The 18855-nt window shown below is 54.7% G+C and overlaps 2 protein-coding genes across 2 annotated transcripts; both read right to left on the reverse strand.

The window, feature by feature from the left end:
- Positions 1-278: 278 nt before the first annotated feature.
- Positions 279-4643, reverse strand: KRT13 (keratin 13). Its single transcript, XM_052657148.1, has 8 exons — positions 4149-4643; positions 2825-2907; positions 2352-2508; positions 2002-2163; positions 1787-1912; positions 1472-1692; positions 834-856; positions 279-491 (listed from the first exon to the last, which is right to left on the reverse strand). Exons 1-8 carry the CDS (start codon positions 4641-4643, stop codon positions 439-441), a joined length of 1320 nt encoding a protein of 439 aa, XP_052513108.1. The 3' UTR covers positions 279-438.
- Positions 4644-13376: 8733 nt separating this feature from the next.
- Positions 13377-17577, reverse strand: KRT15 (keratin 15). Its single transcript, XM_052657055.1, has 8 exons — positions 17086-17577; positions 16211-16293; positions 15971-16127; positions 15324-15485; positions 15113-15238; positions 14690-14910; positions 14232-14257; positions 13377-13471 (listed from the first exon to the last, which is right to left on the reverse strand). The coding sequence occupies exons 1-8, from the start codon at positions 17575-17577 to the stop codon at positions 13377-13379; spliced, it is 1362 nt and encodes a 453-aa protein (XP_052513015.1).
- Positions 17578-18855: the final 1278 nt, after the last annotated feature.

An 18855-nucleotide genomic window follows, 5' to 3' on the forward strand; every position in this document is an offset into this window, starting at 1 on the left:
ACGGTCGGCCCGGGTGCCTTGTGTCCTTCCCAGCTCAGAGCTCTCTGGGCCGAGCCTCCTCAGGGTGGGCCACTCAGCCGGACCACACCAGCCCCTCGCCCCACCATCCCCAGCCAGGGCCTTGGCAGGCGCCACCCCCAGAAACCAGGCCAGAATCAAAAATACGTTTGCAAGAAGCCGGGAAATTTTATTGAATTAGCTTTTCTTTTCAGTGGAGAAGCAGAGGAATCAGAAAGGAGCCAGGTCAGCGAGGAGAGGAAGCAGACCTGGGGGTGGGGGCAGGGCAGGGCAGGGAGCGAGCGGCCTCCCTCAGGAAGGGCAGTGGCCGGGCGCAGAGTGGCCGAGGCGCCTTGCAATGCCTCCCTCTCTCCTGCAGGGAGCCATCCGCTCTCTCCTCCTCTGGGTGCTGAAGACAGAGGGAGGGACCGCCTGGCAGAATTAAGGCCTACTGTTTTCTGGAACCCGGCGACCGGAGTTGCTGCCGGAGGTTCCTGGAAAAGGAAGGAGGCAAAAGACCTTCAGGCTGGAGGAGACCCACCTCAGGCCAGCCTGGCCCCCCACAGGAGGGCCCCAAACTCCAAATAGGTCAGGAGGTCAGGGGCAGGGGTAGGTGATGGGGATTCTATGTTACTGTCTGAGGGACTCTCTCCACAACAGCCCCATGCGTCTGTAGGGCAGCAAGGAAAACGGAGGAGCAGGTGACCACCACTGCTCCAGCCCCATCTCCCTCCCTACACAGGGGAGCCCAGCCCTGCCTCCTGCCTGCCCCCTACCCCCACCCCAGGCCGATGAATAGGAGCCTGATCACCTCTCCCACTGGGTTATTTTCTTACCTCCTGTGGTGAAACCGATCAACCTGGGAGAGAGGAGAGAGGCAGCCGTGAACGGGAGGCAACCAAGAGCGGCCGCTTACCTGTCCTCACCTGGAGCTTCTCAGGAGCCCTTGGAGCCCCTGAGTTGGGCTCTTTTCCCAGCTGTGCCCCCAGGCCACAGGGCAGCAGCACCAGGTGAACCCAGACCTGTCCTGTCTGTCTGTCTGTCTGTGAAGCCTCAGAAGATGTTATTGAGCATTTGCTGGGAATTTTGTCCTCCTTTTGTTTCACTGGACCCTCTACCCTTTCCTTGAGCCTACAACGATGGCCTGGCCCCTGCAAATAGTCTGAAGGCAGTTCAATCTCTAGATTAACAGATTTGTTGGGCTGTCCTGAATCCAAGCTCATACTTTTCCAGCATGAGATATTTTCTCCATGGTCCCTAGCCCTGCCAAGTCTAATCCAGAAGCCCAGATGAGAAGGTTAAGGGAAACGCCCCCACAGTCTGATGCCAGGGGACAAGGAAGAAGCTCTGGTCCTGGATTTTGGTCCAAGCTGTTAGAGTGCAGACAGATGCCCTCCCCTGCCAGACCCGATCCCTAAGACCCTGCCTGTTCTGAAAGCACAGAGTCCCCCAGTCCCTTTCCTGTGGGACCTACTTGGCATCCTGGCCCTCCAGCAGGCTGCGGTAGGTGGCGATCTCCTGTTCCAGTCGCGTCTTGATATCCAGCAGCATCTTGTACTCCTGGTTCTGGCACTCCATCTCACTGCGGAGCTCGCTCAGCTGGGCCTCGATGCTGCTGATGAGACCCTGGATCTGCTGCAGCTGCAGGGCGTAGCGGCATTCCGTCTCCGCCAACGTGCTCTCCAGCCCGGCTTTCTGGTTGGACAGCAGAGGAGAAGGTCTGAGGGATGCCAGGCCTGGGGGAGGGGCCTCGAGGGGGCAGCCACAGGGCAGAGGGCGGCCGGTGTACCATGCTCAGCTGGGACTGCAGCTCGATCTCCAGGCCCTGGAGCGTGCGCCTGAGCTCGGTGATCTCTGTCTTGCTGGTCTGGATCATGGCCGTGCTGGAAGACACCTCCTTGTTCAGCTCGGCACTCTGGAATTCAAGCAGGACGGAGGTGACGGAGGAGCCCAGCTGGATGGCCCAGGCACCCTCTGGCTCGGCTGGGTGAGACAGCCAGGTACCTTGCTGTGGAACCAGGCCTCGGCATCCCGGCGGTTCTTCTCCGCCATGGCCTCGTACTGCTCCCTCATCTCTGCCAGCACGCGGGTCAGGTCAATGCCCGGGGTGGCGTCCATCTCCACGTTGACCTGGCCGACCATCTGGTTGCTGAACTCCTTCATCTCCTGTGAGGATGGGAAAGGAAGACACGTGAAACTCCTCAGCCTGCCTTTCCTCGGCTCTGAATGCTACCTGAATGTTCCAGAAAGTGCTTCGAGGTTCCACTGTGGAGAGCTGAGTCTGACCTCAGCAGAGGGCTCCCCATTCTTGCTGGAGGTGATTCAGCCACAGCAGGCCCAGCTCCCCCCCTCACCTCCTCGTGGTTCTTCTTCAGGTAGGCCAGCTCCTCGTTCAGGCTCTCAATCTGCATCTCCAGATCGGTCTTGGTCAGGGTCAGCTCGTCCAGCACCCTGCGCAGGCCATTGATGTCGGCCTCCACACTTTGGCGCAGAGTCAGCTCGTTCTCATACCTAATATTTTTTTTAATGAAAAGCAACACAGAAATGGTATTAGGAATTGAAGGTTTTAAGCAGAAGTCACACATAGTCCTTGCTTGGCTCTGCAATAAACCTTTCTCTGCTCAAATTTTAAAAAAAAAAATGAAAGAAACAGAGGGAGAGAGAGAGAAAGGGAAAGAAATGAAATTGGAGACACCCCTACCCTCCTCTGAACTCTGCTCCTTCCCCAAGACCTTTACTGCTGGGATGCTAGGATTACATTGATCAGAGGAACATTCGTCTAAAACAAGAACTGCTGAGAAAGCGGGAGGAGGGAAATAAAACTCACTTGAGCCTGAAGTCATCGGCAGCCAGCCGGGCATTGTCAATCTCCAGGATGATCCGGTTGTTGTCAATGGTGGCCGCCAAGATCTGCAAAATAGAGAAGGTGACCATTGGAGGGTCCACGAGCTCAGGGAGGGAGGACTGAGGAAACATGGGCTGGACGGGTGGCCGTGCAGCTCTGCCTGCTTGCTCCCTGCCCCTGCGGGCTGGGACAAGGCACTTCTCTTTGGGCCTCAGTTCCTCTCTGTAAAGTGAAGGATGAGATAGGTCCCCCCAGTTCATTCTGTCACTCCAGAGTTCTGTGTCTGGTCATGGTGATCTGTATGTGCATTGCAGGGGAGCCACCCCATCAGGGATGTCTGTGGTTAGTCATTCTCCACAGCCACACTAGCAATCTGATAAGGTCACTGTGGTGAGCCCCTTCCTTCTCCTTAAGATCAGGAGAGGGGACTTCCCTGGTGGTCCAGTGGTTAGGAATCTGAGCTCCCAGGGGAAGTTGGGTTCAGTCCCTGGTCGGGGAACTGGATCCCATAAGTCACAATTTAAAAATCCCCTGTGCTGCAACTGGGACCTGCCTAATTAATTACCTAATTTTTAAAAATCAGGAAAGAATCAGCCTCGCTCCCTACAGTTCATAACTTCACTGGAGCTGGCCTCCCCACTGAGCAGAGTGGAATTTCAATAAATATCCCCATCCATTTGAATTTCCTGTCTCAACTTTTGTGTTCCAAAGCACTTAAAATCCACCCCACATAGCTGGGACCCAGCCCAGGCAGGTGGATTTCTGTTCCAACAAGCTGGCCTCACAGAGTGAGAGAATCTCAGCTTAGCACTGCCTGCATCTCCCCCACCTGCTTGAGGCCAGTTGAGAACACCAGTTTAGAGGGGGCCCCTACAAAACAAACCAGTGTTCCCAGACCAATGAATGAACATGTATTCCTTTCTCTGTTGATTTTATCCATTCTTAGTGGCTTTTAAAGCTGTCACGGTTTCCAAATAACCCAGTGGGTTAGGATTATAGAGATCAAGTCGCTAACAACATAACTGTTTGGAAAGCAGTAAAAAAAAAAAAAGAAAAAGTTGGCATGAGTAAGAACAATAAAAATGAATAATGAGAGAAAATGCGTAGCATGAGAAAGACCATGCAGAGAGGTGTTGGAACACAAAAGAGAGGCTTGATAGGCAGTAAAAGCCTAGATTTTCACCCAAAGGAAGGGTGAGAACTCCATCCACACTGCATCTGCTGGTCCCTGGAGACCCTGCATTTCGTGGCCATCGAGTCTCTGCCCTGCTCGCAAGAGAACCCTGCTCAACCTGCAAGGGCTCACCTTTTCCCGGAGTTCATCTATGGTCTTGAAGTAGGGACTGTAGTCACGCTCCGGGCTGGTCGGGGTCTGCTTCAGGTGCCAGTCTCGGATCTTCACCTCCAGGTCAGCGTTGGCCTCCTCCAGCGCACGCACCTTCTCCAGGTAGGAGGCCAGGCGGTCGTTGAGATTCTGCATGGTGATCTTCTCGTTCCCGGAGAGGAGGCCGCCATCTCCACCACCGAAGTCACCGAAGCCTCCACCAAAACCCCCACCAAAGCCACCTCCGAAGCCACCTCCGAAGCCACCTCCGAAGCTGCCTCCAAAGCCACCCCCATAGCCGCTACCAGCCCCTCCACCAAAGCCGCAGCTCACACCACCCCCAAAGCCCCCAGCAGATCCCCCAGAGACAAACCGGGTTGAGCAGGTAGAGATACTGCGACCTCCTCCAAGCTGGCAAGAGCCAGCCCCAAAGCCACCTCCATAGCTGGCGGAGGAACTCTGCAGGCGACAGCTCATGGTGAGAGTGAGATGGGCAGAGAGCAGGTGCGGCAGGAGCTTGGCTTGGTCTGGCCGAGGACTGTGGCTCTCCTCCGGAGTGGATGCCTTTTATACACCTTCCAAGGGGTTGGACAGTGGCACTCTCTTCTCTCCTCCCTTCCCCACCCTCTGACTGGTGCCAACTGCACGTATGTTTCCCACAAGCTCAGTTACCTCCGTTCTCCAGGGTGGGTTGTGCCTCTGGGGGAAGGGGCCTTTTTTTTTTTTTTTTTAATCCTTAACGAAAGGGATGATTCAGAGGGAACTGTGTTCTCCTTGAGACTACCCTTTGACAACTGAATTCTGTCTCACCTCTCCGCTTAGGGAACTCACTCCCATCAGCCCCACCCAATGTTAGAACGGGGACTGAGCTGCACCTGCCTGCCAGGGAGCCTCTGCAGAGGGAAGGAAGGGGCAAAGTGGCCCTCCGCCTCCCTTCATCCTATTTCGAAAAAGTCTGACTGAGATGTTCTGTGTGCTTCTTGGCACTTCATCTACTCCATTGCTTCCAGCAAGGTCCTGTAGAATCAATGACCTTGAAGGTGTTTAGGCTGAGAAAAAAAGTGGCTCCAAGACCATCAGATAAAGTCACGGTGGAAAGGGACCTTAGGGACCATCTGACACAGCTGGGGAACAGGAGGTGGAGAAAGGGCAAGGGGACCCACACCTGGTAAGAGCTAACACCCTCAGATCCCTTGCCATATGCAGGCACTGGGCTAAGAACTTTATAATGACTGCCTTGTTTAAGGGGCTTTCCTGGTGGCTCAGTGGTAAAGGATCCATTCTCCTGCCAATGCAGGAGACTTGTGTTCGATCCCTGGGTAGGGAAGATCCCCTAGAGAAGGAGATGGCAACCCACTCTAGTATTCTTGCCTGGGAAATCCCATGGACAGAGGAGCCTCCTCGGCTACAGTCCATGGGTTCTCAAAGAATCAGACATGACTTAGCAACTAAGCACGCACACCTTGTTTAATCTTTGCAGTGGCCCAGGAAGGTTGACCCTACTCTTATCCTCATTTTACAGAGAAGGAAACTAAGCCTTAAGGGCAGAGTCAGGACTGAAACCCAAGTCTGGATCTGTCTGACGCTAGGCTCATTCTTTTTTTTTTTTTTTTTTTTTAATTTAATTAATTTATTTATTTTAATTGGAGGCTAATTACTTTACAATACTGTAGTGGTTTTTGCCATACATTGACCTGAATCAGACTAGACTCATTCTTTAGGCATATTTTTTCCTACAGCAAAATAGACAAATTATAAGCATCAGGCTTAATGTGGGATCTAGTTGTGGGGATCTTAATGTGGGATCCTCAGCTATGAAACTTTAAGCCACCACTCAGAACATTTCCAACTTCCTATAAATCTCATTGTACCTTTTCCTGGTCAATTGCCATCCATATCCCCCATTCCCCTAATATAACAATAATTCCAACTCTGTCACCATAGATGAATCTAGAGGTTCTCAGTCAGGGGCTATTCTGCTTCCCAAGGGACACTTCATAGTGTCTGGAGACATTTTGTTCATCACACCAAAGGGATACTACTGGTGTCTGGAGGACAGAGACCAGAGATACTGCTGAATACCCTACAGTGCACAGGACAGCCCCTGCCACCAAGAATCCTCCAGCCCAGAAGGTCAATTGTGTCCAGGTTGAGAAGCCCTAGGTCAGCCTGACCCATGGATTTAATGATTTCATTACAGCAGCACCCTCAGAGGCATAGCCAGTTCCAAAAAGGAAGTCTTGTAATACCTAGCTCTTTCTAGTCCCACAACCACGTGATGCCTGACTCAGCTTGTGCATGTTTGACCAAGAGGCCACATAGAGGATATGACCTAGGGCCTGAGGCCAGGGTCCCTGCCGAGGAGCCTGGGATGTGCCTGAGACTCAGGGTCCACTTAGGAAGCCCACCAGAAGAGGCCTCACCTTCATGCCTAGTCACTCGGTCATGTCCAACTCTTTGCCACCCCATGGACTGCAGCCCAACAGGCTCCTCTGTCCACGGGATTCTCCGGGAAAGAATACTGGAGTGGGTTGCCATTTCCTTCTCGAGCCAAAAGTAAAGGGCCTTGAGCTGGCCTCTCAGAAGCCCAGAATAGAGTTTCCAGGGCTGAGAATGGTGGACCCAGGACTCAGGCTTCCAGTTTCCACTTACCAAGGAGGCCATGGGTGGCCGTGAATGGCCTGCTGGGAGCTGCCCTCTGCCCACAACAGCCTGAAGGGCTTGGTGGGATAGGCCAGGGGCTGGGGAGAGGTGAGTTGAGGTTGTCCTGGAAACCCTTTTGCTGATTCTGCAATACCAGAAAGGAAGGTTCTGAGTCAGGGCTTTCTTGGCCTTTGTTTTCTTCAGGTGGGGAAGTGGGCCTGCATCTCCCTTCGCAGGTGTCAGCATCAGGGAGAGAGCCAGGGTGGGCCACGGTGCTCCAAAACCTGGTGAGACCAGGGATTTGGCCTTACCCCTGACCCTGCCCAGCTCTCCTGCTCCAAACTGATGGCTCAGCTCTCTCGCTGAAAAGGTGTGATTCAGCCCAAAGCAGGAGCCCTCTCTCTCTCTCAGTGGGGATCAAAACAGACAAGAAGGTGATTAATGGAACCTGCCAGGCCTGGAATGATGATCCTCCTGGGGCTGAAGAGCAGGTTCAGCCAACGCCCCTCAGAGGAACAATAATCACAGGTCCTCTGGAGGCCCACGGTGGCCAGAACATGCCTCTCTCACAGGCTCAGGGCACAGCCCCTCCCCACCCCTCCCGAGGAGGGTATGTGATGCCTTGACACAGGAATGCCTTCCTCTGACCACAAAGTGAACCCCAGGACCCACAGAGCCGGGGACACCTGCCAGCCCTCCTAGAGGGACCTGGGCAGAGAGCCGTATGGGGGACCCTGTTTCTCCTCTCTCAGCCCTGGGTCAGATGGGACAGGACCCAGTGATGGGGCTGAGGCCCTGCTCCTGGGCCTAAAGCTCCCTTCTTTGCTTTCTGGCAAAACTACAGATTTAGTCCCCTCCTCTATAACGTTTCCAGGGAGGGGGAGGGAAATCCCCAAGTATGAGTAACCCTGCAGAAGAGGCTCGTCTTGACAAGTTGTCACTGAGTCTGCACAACAGGTGAGGGGTTTTATTTGGCCCCATTTTATAGACAAAGCAGCTGAGGGAGACTAAGTCACTAGTCCAAGGTTGCCGTGAAGTCAAGATTTAAGCTGGCATCTGGCTCTCACTACCCTACCGGTTGGTGTCACCAATCCTTGCTGCAAACTCAGTGTCTGATCTCTGAGTATCCCATTCCGTATATGTTAAAAAACAATAAAAATAACACTAGCTAACATCTTGAACACTCTGTGAAACACATTACATGCATGACTTTATTTGGTCCTTTTAACAACTCTACTATTTTAATCATATCCTTTTTGCAGATGAGGAATGAAGACCCAGACAGGCTGACGGCATTGCCCAAACCTGACTATGTCGGAGCCAAGATTCAAACCTCTGGCTCTAGGGTCTGCACCTTTAACCACTGCCTGGTTAATCCTTTTCGGGCCAGTGCTAGCACTGTCCCATCCAGAGACCAGCCCCTGTTGCCCTCGCCATTCTCAGGCCTCCTCTCACCCAAGACCCACCTGGTGGATGGTCCTGCAGCCCACAGAGGTTAGGCCTGTGCATTGATGGCCGGGTGCTCAGCCTGTCTGCTGTCTGACCTGATTTCTCAGGTACTTCGGGGGATTTCCGGGGCACTCACTCAGTGCAGAATGTCAAAACCTAAATGGCAGTAGAAAATTTCCCATTCAACCCCCTCATTTCACACGTGGAGGAAACTGAGACTTGGAATGCAGAGACCCAGGGCAATGGGAAAGGAAGAGAAATACATGGATTTCTAGGTCGACCGCTGATTCATTGGGGGCCTTCCACTGAGATGACTTCTAAGTTTCCTTCAGCAATGCCCTGTGGGGCTCTGGTTCTCAAAGGTTTAGCCAGAGTCACCAGACTGTTCATCTGTAGATCTGAGGCCTAAACCCTGCTTCCAGCTCCTCACCAGGGTTCCTTGCTTGAATCTCGGATCAGGCTCCTGCCTCCTCCTCTCTCTCCCTGGACCACAAGGGGTCTGGAGCCCAGACTGGCTGTGCACGCATGTGCTCGCTCAGTCACTTCAGTCACGTCTGACTCGCTGTGAGCCCACGGACTGTAGTCTGCCAACATCCTCTGTCCATAGGATTCTCTAGGCAAGAATACTGGAATGTGTTGCCACGCCCTCCTCCAGGAGATCTTCCTGACCCAGGGATCGAACCCATGTCTCCTGTGTCTCCTGCACTGCAGGCAGATTCTTTACTCACTGAGCCGCCTGGGAAGCCCCCAGCCTGGTTGACGACCTCCCAACGGGTCTTAAGGTTCCCCGACAGGAGAGAGTCACCTTGTAAAAGGCAGCCCCTGCCCAGATGGTGGACCCAGGCTTTCTGGGCACTCTGCATCCTCAGAGACACCTGCTTGACACAGCAGTCCTCAGGAGCCTTCTTCAGATTAGCCTCAAAGTCTCAGGGCTTTATATTTCTACATGCTCAGCTTTCTAAAATCCCTGTTATTACCACCCGAGTTCTCCAGAAACCCATAGAGGCCAGTATAGGCTTTGAATTAAGTGGACCTGAGTTCCAACCCTACGTCTGCCATAGACTGGCTGTGTGACCTTGGGAAAGTTACTCAACCTTTCAGTGTCTCGGTGGCCATAACAGAAAAACAAGCGTCAGACGAGTGAGTATCTGAGAAGCACCTGACACCCCGGAGCTCCCAGCAGGCGGAAGGTTCCTCTCCCCTCCCTGTTACAAATGAGGAAATGCAAGCTTCTCATTGTTAGATGACCCATCAGAATATTCTTCGGTCCTCCGTCCTGTGCCAACTCATTGCTTCTTCTCCTTCTCTGGTTCTTGCACCAGCATGGCACCTGCAGCAGCCAGACAAGTAACAGCTGGTGGCATTCTGGTCTTATTTCCCCCACTCAGTCTACATTCCCTGAAGACAGGGGCTTTGTCAAATATACCTCTGAATACCTTTCCTGGCAGAGGCCAGTGCTGGCTAACTGCCTGAAAAGTTGTTTCAGAGACACGTTGTCTGCTGGCTTTAAATGAGAAGGAATGTCTAGCAGAAATGGTATCCAGTGAGGTCACCCCAGCTCCAAATCTCATGGGAAAAGCTGGCATCATTTTATTTTCCTTCGTGCAGCCAGTTGCCCATGGAGGGACAGGTGACCCCTAGGTGGGCACACGCCCAAGACACCAGGGAATGTCCAGAGCCATGCCTATAGCAGGAAGAAGCAAAAGAGAAAAAAGGTCATGTACTCAGGCAATAAATATTTACTGAGAGGCCCCGCTGAGGACTCAGCTGTACATGGAGCAGACACTGCCCCTGCTGCCACAGGTCTCCCAGGTCAGGCTCCCCCCTGAGGTCTCAGCATCGAGAACCTCAAGATCATCTCGTCCAATCAGAATCTTCCATGTAAAGATGGGGAGACTGAGACCCAGAGGGGGACAGGGACTCAGAGTCCTCAGTGAGAAAGGTGGGCATGCCCCATGCCTGCTCTGGGAAGGCCAGCCTGAACCCAGGACACACCCAGAGCCCTAATCCCTAGTCCCAAAGCTGCCCTCTCAGCAGCAGAGGGAGGCCTGCTGCCTGCTTCCCGGATTGGCTGGAAACTTAGCCCAACCTCCATCCAGGGACAGGCAGGAGGTGGCTGTCTATGTCCGGAGACAATTTAAGGGCTCAGCCAGGCATGCACTCTCCCTGGGAGTGGGCATCTCACTTCAGGGTCAGGCAGGGGACAGAACTTGGCAAGTTGCAAGGGCCTCTCTTATAGCCCGTCACTGAATCCCAGCAGAGCAGGCCAGCAGAGCAGGCAGGGGTGCTCCAAGAAGAGAGAAGCAGGCTTCTCCCCCCTAGCTTAGAGTCTGGTCTCTAGAGGAGGCTCACTCGATGAGGGACAGCTGAGTCCCATTCTGCCCTGCACTTTTGCAGACGTGGTTATTTTTGCAAAGAAGACTCTTCTGTGGCTGTTTAGGCCTGAGACCTCTCAAAAGAGACCTGGATATCAGTGATGCAAGAGCAGTAGCTCAGCTACCAGCCTCAACAGTGGCGGGGGAGAGTGTCCCAAAGGAGCCTGGCTGAGCCCCAGGATGTCAGAGACACGGCACCCAGTGCTCTGGGCTTGAACCGCAGCATGAGAGACCAAGGTGCCTTGTAAGGACAATCTTTCTGACTGTATTGGCTGTGTGACACTTGAACAGTTTGCCCCTAGAGGTCAAGAAATGAGTTTTAGACCAGCACATCCTCTAAGGAAGGTGTCGCCAGCTTCTGTCACACACCACCCCCCACCCCCTGGCATCAAGGGAAAAGCAAGGGTCTGGAATTAGAGAGAAAGCTCCAGACCCAGCGTCACTGTCCCCTAGCTTGTGGCTTCATGCCTGTGGTTTAGCTTCCATGGGCCTCAGTTTCCTCTTCTGAAAACTGCTGCTCAAGTCTGGCCTCAATTTCAAAAGCTTTTGGGAGAGGAAATGAGACACCATCCACTGAATGCCCTGTCCAGAGCCTGGCAGGGTGCAGTGTCAGTTGCTCAGCGGCGTCCGACTCTGCCACCACCTGGACTGTAGCCCGTCAGGCTCCTCTGTCCATGGAATTCGCCAGGCAAGAGTACTGGAGTGGGTAGTCATTCCCTTCTCCAGGGGATCTTCCCGACCCAGGGATCTGACCCGGGTTTCCTTCATTGCAAGCAGATTCCTTACCATGGGAGTGTACAGACACTAATAAAATCCCTTTCCTCCCCCCCAGCCCCAGGGAAATCTGTGCACTCAGGAGACACATTCTAGATTAAATCCCCCTCAGAAAGAGTGGATGCCACCTTCTTTCCAGCTAGGGTTGCTGGAAGAGCAGTTTCACCCAGTGAGACCCACGGGGTGCCTCTCAGAAGGCCTGGCCCTCCTCACAAATGATCTGATTCTCAGGAGAACAGCAGCACCTCCCATGTGATCTTCCCAGCAGGACAAAGAAACCGGTTCTCCCTCCCCTCCCCCTCTCCCCTCAATCCTCTCCTGAGCCCAGTCCAACCAGGGCCCAGAGTTCTCTGCTTCCTCATTCCCTGCCCTCTATCAGGGGCTAGGGGCTTCCCTGGTAGCTCAGCTGGTAAAGAATTCTTCTGCAATGCAGGAGACCCTGGTCTGATTCCTGGGTTGGGAAGATCCCCTGGAGAAGGGTTAGGCTACCCACTCCAGTATTCTTGGGCTTCCCTGGTGGCTCAGATGGTAAAGAATCTGCTGCAATGTGGGAGATCTGAGTTTGATCCCTGGGTTGGGAAGATCCCCTGGAGGAGGAGATGGCAACCCACTCTAGAATTCTTGCCTGGAGAATCCCCATGGACAGAGAAGCCTGGAGGGTTGCAGTCCATGGGGCTGCACAGCGTCAGACACAACCGAGTGACTAAGCACAAGCACAGCAGGGGCTACGGATTCCAGAGGAGCAGCCCCAGAGCAGAGGCAGCAAATCAGGTGTGTGCGGATGCCGCTGCTCTAATGAGCCCTTAGGTAGAAACTGGGGACAGGCGAGCAGGATTTGGATGAAGAAGGGTAGTAAGGGCTGGAGTTGCTTTGGACTTGGAATTAGAGAAATCAGGGAGGGCTTCCTGGAGCTGGTGTCTCTCCCTCTCGGCACTTTCAGTGCCTTGTAGGGAGATGGCATCTATGGAGGGATGGGAGCCAGGTTTGCAGGGGGACAGAGATGGGAAGTGGCTCAGCCATTCTAGAGGTCAGGTGTGCCCAGCTGGGAAAGAGGGGAAATTAGGGAGCATATGTGGTGAGAGCTGGAAGCAAGGGGGAAGGTCCTGGCAATTGGCTGTGAAGAACCAGGGCCTGGGATCCGAGAATAAGCCGTGAACTTGGAGTCATACAGGTGTGGGGCCCAGCCCCAGCCCTACTACTTACCGTCCAGCCATGAGGCCACTGGACTAATCATCAGCCTGACCACCTCATTTGTAAGTTTCCCGTCTCAACTCTAAGTTTCCTCATCTCTAAGATGGCATAATAAGGCCTGACCACCAGCAGTTGTATTAAATGAGACCCGTGAGTGGGTGTGCCTAGCCCAGTGCCAACCATACAGTGGTGAACCAGAGCCATCTACGCAGTCAATCATCCAGTAACTGATTAATCAATGTCTCGATGTGTTTACTTCGTGTTAAGTACACCACACCACTCTAAGGAACCCTGTTTCCTGCTTCCATGATCACTAAATGGGGTCAGCCAGACAACAAGTCATCCAATCAGCCTGGCTTGTCCGAGGCGACCCAGACACCCCAAAGAGTGACTGTGCAGGGAAGAGGTCAAAGTTGGGGAGAGATGGCAGCAGGGGGGCCTTGGCCTTTCTCAGAGGCCACCAACAAGAAAAACTGGACATACTACTGAGGGATATTTGCAAAAGGAAAAGCAAGTCTTTATTGCATGGACATGGTACAGACCATGAGCTTGTTACACAACAGAGCTGTTTCTTGCACCTCCCTGCTCTATTGGAGGCAGGATAGCTGGAGGGGGGAGGGGAGAGCTCAGGAAGCACCCAACTAAGAAACGAAGGACCCCTTGGACCAGACCCTCTGAAGGCAGAGCCTGGAATTTGCTTTTCCGGTCCCTCTGGCCAGCTTTCTGCTCAGCCTGGGAAGGGCAGGGGTGGCAGGGGCATCTCCCCTGCACTGGGGTGTTAGATTTCTCTCTTTCTGGAAGAAACCACCTTCCCGTCCACAGACTCCTCAACGTTGATGCGGACCTTGCCGCCACCGCCACCTCCCAGGGAGGCTGTAGAAAGAAGGGGCAAGTTTAAGAGTGGGAGACGCTCCCTGTACTCCTTCCCAAGGGGGCCAGGGCCTCGTCTGAGCTCTGAGAAGACTGGACAGCACCCCTGAGAATGGCCATCGGCCAATCCTTTCAGAGCTGCCAGGACGACTGCTGCTGAATTACTCATCAAAGAGATGGACGGGAGCAGCGGCAGGTATGCCCTGCAGTGAGCAAGAATGTCAGAGCTTTTACGCTGCACGTAAACAGGAAGTAACCATGGACATCTATCCATAAGTACGGGGCTTCCCAGGTGGCACTAGTGGTAAAGAACATGCCTGCCAGTGCAAGAGACATAAAAGACATGGGTTTGATTCCTGGGTCGTGAAGACCTCTTGGAGGAGGGCATGGAAACCCACTCCAGTATCCTTGCCTATGGACAAGAAGAGCCTGGCAGGCTACAGTCCGTAGGGTCGCAAAGAATCGTACATGACTGACACGACTTAGCGTGCATGCATCCAAAAGTACATGAAGGTGGGGCCTAGGCAGGGACTATGCCCTGGATAAAGTTTGCTCATCCTGGAAGATTCTCCATAAATATTCAACCCCAGCCCTACCAGGGACTGACAGAGGTCCCACTGGAGGAAGAAGTACCTATTGGAATGGGCATCTCCCCACCCTACTTGGATGCTTGGTCTCTTTCTCCTTCCTCCCCATTCCAAGGGTATTTGTGACTTCAACAGTTTCTCTCCCCGCTCAAATCAGAAAGAATTAAGCCTCTTACCTTCTCCGGTACCAATGCCAGCCATCCTGCAAGAGCGATGGAAGCAGATGTAAGCAAAGGACAGAAGCTCAGGTCTGCCTACAGGGAGACAGCTAAGCAGGCTTCTCCACCCCTACCCCCATATCTGACTTCTCTAAAGGCTGGGCCATCCTGCAAGCCCTCCAGACCTGCCACCCCTAAGCAGATAGATTCTAATCTTTAATAACACCCATCCATTTCCTTTAGGAAGTGGAACCAGCATCAAATCCAAGACTACTAGCCCAGCTGTATCATTTACAGAAGGCACACAGGACCAGAGAGGTGACATGACCTGCCCAAGATAATAGCCGATGACCAGAGCACAGAGTCCAGAACCTCTGACTCCATGTTCTGCTCTCTTTTCACTGTACACACTGCTGTGCCCTTAAGATGATTCTCCACCCTAACCCCTCACTCCCCCTCTTCACCCCAGCCCCTGCCTGGCATCCTGGCCCTCCAGCAGGCTGCGGTAGGTGGCAATCTCCTGTTCCAGTCGCGTCTTGATGTCCAGCAGCATCTTGTACTCCTGGTTCTGCGCCTCCATCTCACTGCGGAGCTCGCTCAGCTGGGCCTCGATGCTGCTGATGAGGCCCTGAATCTGCTGCAGCTGCGCGGCGTAGCGGCACTCCGTCTCTGCCAGCGTGCTCTCCAACCCGGCTTTCTAGTGGGCAGCAGACCAGAGACACCACATCAGGCTAGCCAGGAAGCCATCGAGGGCTTGGGGAGACAGGCCAAATGGATTGCATGGAACCTCCCCCGGATGGAGCTTGGGAACTCCAATGCTTAAAGCAGCCATGAAGGATGGCAGAGGTGGGGAGGGGGAGGCTTGGCAGGAGGAAGAGGGGCATAGCAGGGAGCCAGACCATGCTGAGCTGGGATTGCAGCTCGATCTCCAGCCCCTGTATCGTGCGTCTCAGGTCTGTGATCTCCGACTTGCTGGTCTGGATCATCTCTGTGTTGGAGGCCACCTCCTTATTCAGCTCCTCCGTCTATAGGTCACACACAAGAGAAGTGAGCTCCATGAGCCTCCCAGGGGCTCAGGAAGCTGAGGAGAGGCCCACCAGTCAGACCCACCTTGCTGAAGAACCAGGCCTCGGCATCCCGGCGGTTCTTCTCCGCCATGGCCTCGTACTGCTCCCTCATTTCTGACAGTATGCGGGTCAGGTCCACGCCTGGTGCTGCGTCCATCTCCACGTTGACCTGGCCAGCCAGCTGGTTGCTGAACTCCTTCATCTCCTTCAGGGGAGGGAGGGTCGGCATTCAGAGACAGAGGGCGGGAGCCAGAGCTAAGTCTGGGGTCCCACGTGCCAATCCCGGCTCCATCACTAACCACTAACGCACCACATGACCTCAGTTCTGCCCCATACCCACCCTGGCCTCTGTTTCCCATGCCACATGAAGAGGTTTGATCACACAGGCCTCTCAGCTCTGAGGGTCTCTCCTCCTCTCTAGTCTCTGGTCCTGCCAAGGGAGGACCTCAGACAGTAGGGCCCTTCTATGAGCTCATGAAACAGATCAGGACAGAAGCACCCACCAGCCACCTGGCCTGGCGACGTATCAGAGAAGATAAGGAGTCTGGGTCATCAGTGATCCTTCCTTCCATGGGGACCTCTGTGTTGGCGGGTGCATATCAAAACCACTCAGCTCTTCAGCCAACTAAGAAGAGTCCCCAGTGGCCCCACTTTGCCTCCCACCAGCCCCACCCCCTGCCTGATCCTCACCTCCTCGTGGTTCTTCTTCAGGTAGGCCAGCTCCTCGTTCAGGCTCTCAATCTGCATCTCCAGATCGGTCTTGGTCAGGGTTAGCTCATCCAGCACCCTGCGCAGGCCGTTGATGTCGGCCTCCACGCTCTGGCGCAGGGCCATCTCGTTCTCATACCTGGAAAGGAAGAGGAAACCCAAGTGAGGAGGGTTAAGGGGTCTGGACCACTTGAGCTGGGGGACAATGAGGAAGGAGCGTACTTGAGTCTGAAGTCGTCTGCAGCCAGCCTGGCATTGTCAATCTCCAGAATGACCCGAGAGTTGTCGATGGCAGCCGCCAGGATCTGCAGGATAAAGGGAGCTGGTGTCAAGAGGGCCCCTCCCTCTTCCCTGCTGCTCCCCCTGCCGTGCACCTCACATGGGACCCCTCACTGACCATCTCCCCTTGGATACCAGCAACAGTAGGCTGTAGGGTCCCCAGGCAGAATCCAGCCATCCCATGCCACCCTCCTGGTCTCTGGGACAGGAAAGACCAAGGAGGGTGGCAGGGAATGCCCTGTGGGAACTGCCTGGCCAGGAACAGGGTGACCTCTTGGGGTGCTCCACCAGCCTCCCCTGTGGACAACTCATGGTCGCTGGCCTCCTGCACACCTTAACACAGCCATGCATCTATAGAACATTCCAGTCAGTGGGAACCTGGAGGGCAGCTGCGGAAACTGGTGCAAGTGAGTGAAGGGTGAGTGAGGAGCTGGCAGAGTCCATGCCCAGTCCCAGGTCTCCTAAAGCTTTTGCCACCCAAGACATTCAGAGGGTGAGGCAGGCGGTCCTGGCGTTCAGGACTCCTAGGACCAGAGTTTCATCTCTGCACTCTTACTCTTGCAAAAGAAGCAAAGGAACGCTCTAGACAGAGCCCCACAGGTGTGAGCAGTGCTCTCATCTCAGCCCCTACTGGTCCAGACCAGATTCACAGGATCCCCAGCACTGCCAGGCTGAGCAAAGTGTGCCCCCATCCACATCTGGAACGCATTCCCCCCACTTGCCAAGGTTACACATCATTGCCTGGGCAGAAAAGGATTTCCCCCGGGGCAGCTGGTACCAGCTACCTGCTCCCCTCTCCCTAAAACCAGAGGCCTTACCTTGTCACGGAGTTCATCAGTGGTCTTGAAGTAGGGGCTGTAGTCACGCTCCGGGCTGGTCGGGCTCTGTCTCTGGTACCAGTCTCGGATCTTCACCTCCAGGTCGGCGTTGGCCTCCTCCAGGGCACGCACCTTCTCCAGGTAGGAGGCCAAGCGGTCGTTGAGATTCTGCATGGTGATCTTCTCGTTGCCAGAGAGGAGGCCGCCATCTCCACCACCGAAGTCACCAAAGCCACTGCCAAAACCCCCACCAAAGCCACCTCCGAAGCCACCCCCATAACCACTACCGGCCCCTCCACCAAAGCCACCCCCATAGCCCCCTGCTGACCCCGAGGAGACAAACCTGGCAGAAGAAGCTGAGATAGTGCGGCTCCCACCACCCCCATAGAGACTCCCCCCACCAAAGCCTCCTCCCCCAGCCAGAAGGGAACCCCCTCGTGTAGAGCCACCCCCAAAAGTGGAGGAAGAAGTCTGCAAAAGCGTGGTGGCCATGGGCAAGCAGCAGTGCTGAGGTCTCAGCAGCACGAGAGAAGCTGGCAGGAGGCGGGCTGGGCTGAAACCTGAGGGCTGCACCTGCCACCCCCAGCCCCGGGGCTCCTTATATATCCCTCCCGAGGGGGTGTGGGATTGCGTCTCCTCCCCCAAAGGGAAGCCAACTCCTTCTGCGTTCCTGACAAACACAGCTGCCTACACACCTCAACGTGGCTGGTGTGGGGTTTTTCTTTTCTTCCTTTTTTTTTTTTTTCTTTTAAATGCAACAAAGGAGATGATTCAGAATGAATGATGTTTTGCCCCAGGCCATGATTTTAACACTTGGATTACAGGTTCATCTCTACACTCCAAGAGAAAACACGGAAGGTAGGAACCTTGCATCACGTCTGCCAGGCCTCCGCCTGCCCTGTTAGTGGCTCAGGCCAACTCCTCCCTCGCCTGGACGTCTCTGCTGCTTCCAGCCCGGGACCCTCACCCCCAGGCAGCTGGCTCCTGGCTCGCAGTTTGGGAGTTCACTTCGCAGGGCTGCTGCATGTGGTCCCTTTCACAGATCCTGTGTCTAAGCCTGCCAGGCTCTGGGGATTGGTGGGCAAGGTGCATGGAAGAAGGTAGGGGCCATGGGCATAAACTGAGGACGGGAGAGGGAGCCTGAGTCTGGTACCAGCTGAGGTGACCAGAGGGGCCAGCATCTGTCACTTCCCTGACCCTACAAATGGACTCTTCTCCTCCACCCTTTACCTCCTCTCCTCCCCCATCTACAGACCCTCCTACTTCTCCAGCTCCCCTCGGCCCCCTGTCCCACTGCCCTGGCATTCCCACAAAAGCCAGCCAGCTCAGGGCTGACAAGGGGCTGATTGATAATCCCACCACCTGCCAACTACATGTCACTGAACCTTTACTTGCTCCTGGGACGAGTTGGGGCAAACCTCTGTAGATAAGATGGGAGCAAGTTCCAGAAAGCCCCTGCCTTCACCAGTGAGAGGCATGTCGCTGCACAGCGGGCCCAGATTAACCATTTGTCCTGTGAAGCGCTGCGGGGCTGGGGAGGGGCTCAACCCAGAGGGCCGTACGTGCCTGAGCACTGCCGGGGGGGCGGGGATGGGGAAGCCTGGCACGCGGACTGGAAGGCCCCTCTGAGATCTAGAAGGTCAAAGCACCACCTCAAAGAGCAAGCTGCGGAAGCCAGAAAGGGGAGTCCAGCGCTCAGGAGAGCCCTCTGGTCTGCCACCAGCTCGGGGGCCTTGTGTGCGCAGAGACCTGTGGGCAGTGCCACTGGAA

The sequence above is a fragment of the Budorcas taxicolor genome, chromosome 19 (assembly GCF_023091745.1).
Source record: "Budorcas taxicolor isolate Tak-1 chromosome 19, Takin1.1, whole genome shotgun sequence".
Classification (NCBI taxonomy): Eukaryota; Metazoa; Chordata; class Mammalia; order Artiodactyla; family Bovidae; genus Budorcas; species Budorcas taxicolor.